The 5,519-nt window shown below is 35.9% G+C and overlaps 1 protein-coding gene across 1 annotated transcript in view; it reads left to right on the top strand.

The window, feature by feature from the left end:
• The window catches only part of LOC106874080 (threonylcarbamoyl-AMP synthase), a 22,814-nt gene that overhangs the window by 6,083 nt on the left and 11,212 nt on the right, over positions 1–5,519 (top strand). Inside the window, exons 2-3 of the mRNA XM_052975312.1 lie at positions 1,212–1,407; positions 2,919–3,153. Of these exons, the coding sequence (XP_052831272.1) occupies positions 1,212–1,407; positions 2,919–3,153 (431 nt within the window). The remainder of the gene's footprint in view (positions 1–1,211; positions 1,408–2,918; positions 3,154–5,519) is intronic.

The raw sequence follows: 5,519 nt of genomic DNA, 5'->3' as shown, positions 1-5,519 counted from the left end.
CCCAAAAAACCTAGACTAATAGTTATAAAAAAATGTGTAGAAAACGAATATGAAAAACATTTGTGCAAATGAATAGGGGAGCTTTCAGAAAATTCACACGATTCAATTTTTCCCTCATAACTTTCAGGAAAATGGATATCTTTTAATGAAAGTTTATACAAATACCTTTCAAATGAATTATAAAGAAATTTGTGGGGAAAAATTTTTTCCAAGGGGGTGGGGAGAGGAGTTTCAGATCAAGAAGACAACATAAGTTGGAATTTATTCGTTTTGATGGGGATTTTTCCAATTGTTTTTCACCACAGCCTTCAAAATGGTGGGGAACATCTTTTTATGAAAAAAATGGGTTGGAAAATTTGATTTTTTTTTTTTTTTTTTTTTACTCCTCCCCACTTAATGATAATATCAGTAGACCACATGCATGCTCCATTGGTAGGATATAAGTATCAACAAAAAAATGGTAATTTAAATTTTTATCCCTTCCTTAATTAAGTGAGGCCGTGTGTGGATAATTAGGATCAAAGGGAAGCACTATGTGGTCGCTCAACCTGCTAGAAATAGCAGCCAAATCACAGTTATATCAAGCTGCACTATCTTATTGACATATACATATTGTATAATGTAGTACATACATTCCACTCTGATTCAACAGACCTGTGATAAAATATATTTGAAAATGTGCGACCTAGCAGCATTTCTTGCTCTTTATGTTCTAAGTTCAAATCCTGCTGAGGTTAATTTTCCTTGATGTATCCTTGATTTTTTTAAATAATGGTTAGGAAGGTGTTGTGCTCATGGCCTCCAAGAGGGTGTATTTGTTCTTCATATATAAACGCAAGTTCACAGCTGCAGACAAGATATGTGGAAGGTTAAATTCCAAAAGAATGATATTTAACTGAAGAAGGACTGGAGAAATGGTTTGTGCTATTCCAGAGTCTGGCTGACACTATGAATAAGAAGAGATAAGTGAGTTGGGTGGGCCTGTGTGAAAGTATCATGAAAACAGCCAGCTGTAGCAGCAATATAAAAAGCAGAGTGAAAATATAGCACATTTGTGGGCTTGAGGTTTGGTAGGGTGTGATTTAAAGGTAATTCGATTGCAATTTCCAATAGGTTGAACCACTGTGTAGAGGCATCCTCACTGGCTTATAATTTATTTTTCAAAACGTTTTGAACCCTTTAGTTGCAAAGTCTTTTTCTTATATTTCTAGACCTGAAGCCTCAAATAACTATTGCTGCCAAGAAATTGCTGTCTGGAGGTGTGATTGCTGTTCCCACCGACACTATCTATGGTATTGCTTGTCTTGCCCAAAATAATGATGCCGTTGACAGTATATACAAGATAAAGAAGCGCAATCCATTGAAACCTATTGCCATTAGCATTGCTGATGTCAAGGATATTTCCAAGTAAGAATTCTTTTTATCAGTCATTTGATTTGTTGTTTTTATTATTTGTTATCTATGAAGAGAAGCATCCCATCCCTGAGCATCTTGTCTTTTATTTAGTCATACTCTATCTTGGATCACATTATTGAATGCATCTTTGGAAATGGTTGTTATTTGAGGAATATTTTACTGGTGTTTCTAGCAGATCAGTCAGCCACATAAAAGCTTGTTCATTTGTTCATCATTTGGTTTGTCATTGAAGATGGTGATTGTGTACGCCATTGGGTTCATGATGAATTTATCTATTCTGTTGTTCTTGTTTCAGTAATATTTGGTTTTTATGTCCCCAAAACAGCAACCATTTGGAATTCCTTCAGTTCCAAAGTATTTCTGACAGATGCTCAAGCTGAACATAAACAGTATCAATCTCACCAGTTTTGAAAGACCCTTCTAAAATGTAACCCTCTGCTTTCTACTACAAAACAAAAACCTTTTCTTGTCACCCTTCTTAGAGTTTGTCTGTAACTCTTCTGTGATTGCTTCTTTTATCATACAACTTTGTCTCTTACCCTTCTATAACTTTTCCTCTTTTACCCTTATGTGATTTTGCCTCTCTCATCCCTTTTGCTTTAATAAAATGTGCCAAAGATTATTATTATTTTCATGAAGACTTTGATCAGCAGAATTAGTAGAGTGTCAGACAAAATATCTTGTATTTAGTTTCAGTCTCCTCCCAAGAGGAGGTTGTCTGAATTTCTTCCCCTCAGGATTTGACAAAAAATTACTGGGCAAGTTCTGGGTGTCACTTTGATCCACTATACTTTTTTTTTCATCCTGTTATAGTTTTGTGGCCTTCCATCTACATAAGAAGAATTTGTTATTATTAAGAAATTATCATCAGGATTCTCATTGGTGCAAAAGGCACATTCAATCTTGATTCTGTAAAATTTTTTGATTTCTCATTTTTCTCCTGGATTGGCTTGTATATACATTCTTATTTAACCCACAGTAAGGCTTTATGATGTTTTAATTTTTATTTCAGTTCCACTAATTTATACTGTGTCATGCATAAATAAATTTTATTATTATTCAAAAACAGTAAACTAGCAGAATCATCAGAGTATCAGAAAAAATGTCTTGCAGCATTTGTTCTGGCTTTTTACATTCTGAGTTCAATTCCTGATGGGGTCAGCTTTGTCTTTCATCCTTTTAGTCAAGTATTGGGGTTGATAGAATCAACTAACCCCCTCCCCTTAAAATCTTGGTCTTACACCTAAATCAGAAACCATTATTAAGACAAGCCAGCAAAATCATAGGAGTGTTGGAAAAATGTCTGGTGTTTTTATGCACCAACACTTTGAGTTCAATTCCATCAATATCAATTTTACTTTTCATTCCCCAAGGTTTGATAAAGTAAAGTACTAATCTAGTATTGGGGTCAATGATATTGACTAACCCCTTTCTCTCAAATTTGTGGGCTTTGTGCCTAAATTAGAAACAATTATTATCATTATTATTTTGTTTTGTTTCAGATGGTGCAATGTGACTGTCCCCACTTCACTTTTACATGATTTACTTCCTGGACCTGTCACCTTAGTGTTTCAGCGGTCCCAACAACTGAACCAGTATTTGAATCCTGATACAAATTATGTTGGTATACGTATTCCAGATCACTCATTCGTACGAGGTTTGGCTCGGACTGTTGATGGACCCATTGCCCTCACAAGTGCTAACATAAGTGACCAACAAAGTCCATTGTCCATAAAAGTAAAGTTTCAAACATTCTTTGATATATTTTTCACATTGTACATGTGTGTGCATTCTGAGAGAAGTATTCCACTCTAATATAATCAGAAAACTCATGTAAGTTCTTTGGGTGGTGAAAAGCTGTAATGAAGAGAAAAAAATATTTATAAATCATTCTTTGAAAAGTCTCATAATCATTTAACCCTTCCTATTTGAAAACAAAATCATTGAAAGATTAACCTTGGTATAGCTCTTTAGGATCCTTTGATTTCAAATTTTACTCGTGTTGACACTTTAGTTTTACATCACCACTAGCATTTCCTCCTACTAGAAGTGTCAAACAATTGTTGGTTGCTTTAAGGCCTGGTACTTCCAGAAAACAACTAGTTTTTTTTCAACATCATGCACATGTTTTAGTACATAGCCTCCTTCAAGATCAGTTGCAACCTCTAAATCAACTCTGACAGCTTCACTAGTCATTTTAATGTTGTGGAAAATTAAGGCACCTCTTAAACTTCTCAAACTAGTTATTACTAGCAAGAAATATATTATATCAGATGTACCTTGTACTTTCTGCAAATCATCAAACAAACTTTTAGTTTTCACTTGATGGACCATCATTACATCCTATCTGATTGTCAATCTACCCTCTCAAAGTCATTCCATAATAAGCATTACTTCATTTCAGATGTATAAAAAGCAACATCTGAGCAATTAAATGAGAAGCTGCTTCATTACTTCACCTAATTTTACTTTTATTGTCACATATTGTTCTTACTGTAGATGTTCCAGTGTTACTGAGGTTTTATTCCTGCATCAAATGTTTGAGAAACTTCAATATCAAACCTCTTTATGACTTCTTTTTGCACTACATTTGCTATCATTTGATGGTCATTTTGCCAGTCATTTTGAATAAGGGTAATAATACACCCTATGACTTAGTATTTAATGCTTACAGTAGTAGTGATAAACAAGAAACAGTAGATTGTGATTAAAGTAGTGATATTCTGTGCCAGTAGAAAGTAGTTGTCTTATTACTATGAACATGACAATATGAGAACATGAAAAGAGTACTTGATTATAGTAACAAATCAGTTGAATTTGTGATGAGGAGATAAAGAAGGAGCAGGTAGATGTACCAAATATGCTGAGATCATTGAGCAACAAAGTCTGTTGAATTGATGCACACACAAACAAATAGGGTGGGGGGATTCTGGTGAGGTTAGAAAAAATATGCAAAATGTGATTTTAGTTTTTAAAATTGTTAAAATTGACTTGAATTTCCATAAGGGTAAAATGTCAGGCTGTGTCTGAAAATTAGTTGTTATACTTTGCAATTTCTCTAAGTTCAGACTTCTGCAACTCAAGTTTAAGGAAATATGGGTGATACACACACTCACACATATATACGAGGGGGTGCTGAAAAGTTCCTAGCTTTAAGGGTATCATGGTTGGAGGCCTGACATTCTGAGTTCTTTTACAGGGCTTAGAAAAACTGAAGAAGGACTGCTGCAATAAGTGTGTGAATCTGAGAGGGGAATATGTTGAATAAAATCATAATTAACCAGATCCTCTGTATTTTCTTTTGCCCAAAGTCAGGAACCTTTCAGCACTTACTTTGTGTGTGTGTGTGTGTGTGTGTGTGTGTGTGTATACATATGTTATAATTTCATTGACAGTAACTTCAAAGTTTTACTGATTAGTGGCTTATTCAAATTATTTGAAGGAGCCAATGAAATTATAATAAATATTAAACTCTACACTGTTTTCAGTGTGTGTGTGTATGTGTATATATCATCATCATCATCATCATCATCCTCATCGTTTAATGTCCGCTTTCCATGCTAGCATGGATTGGACGATTTGACTGAGGACTGGTGAAACCAGATAGCTACACCAGGCTCCAATCTGATCTGGCAGAGTTTCTACAGCTGGATGTCCTTCCTAACGCCAACCACTCAAAGAGTGTAGTGGGTGCTTCTATGTGCCACCGGCACGAGGGTCAGTTTGGCGATGCTGGCAACAGCCACGCTCAAATGGTGTTTTTTTTACATCCCACCTGCACAGGAATAAGTCCAGTGACACTGGCAACGACCTCGCTCGAATGTTTTGTTCACGTGCCACCGGCACAAGTGCCAGTAAGGTGACGTTGGTAACGATCACGCTCAAATGGTGATTTTTATGTGCCATGGGCATGGAAGCCAGACAGCTGCTCTGGCAGTGATCCCGCTCGAATGGAACTGTTAGCGATCCACTGGCACGGGTGCCAGTCATCGAATTTGGTTCATTTTCGATTTCACTTACCCCAACAGGTCTTCACAAACAGAGTTTAGTGTCCAATGAAGGAAGGTTGGCATGGGTGCCAGTCGTCAAATTTGGTTCGATTT

Source organism: Octopus bimaculoides, chromosome 21, assembly GCF_001194135.2.
Source record: "Octopus bimaculoides isolate UCB-OBI-ISO-001 chromosome 21, ASM119413v2, whole genome shotgun sequence".
Taxonomy (NCBI): domain Eukaryota; kingdom Metazoa; phylum Mollusca; class Cephalopoda; order Octopoda; family Octopodidae; genus Octopus; species Octopus bimaculoides.
This window is presented reverse-complemented; position numbering and strand designations above follow the sequence as displayed.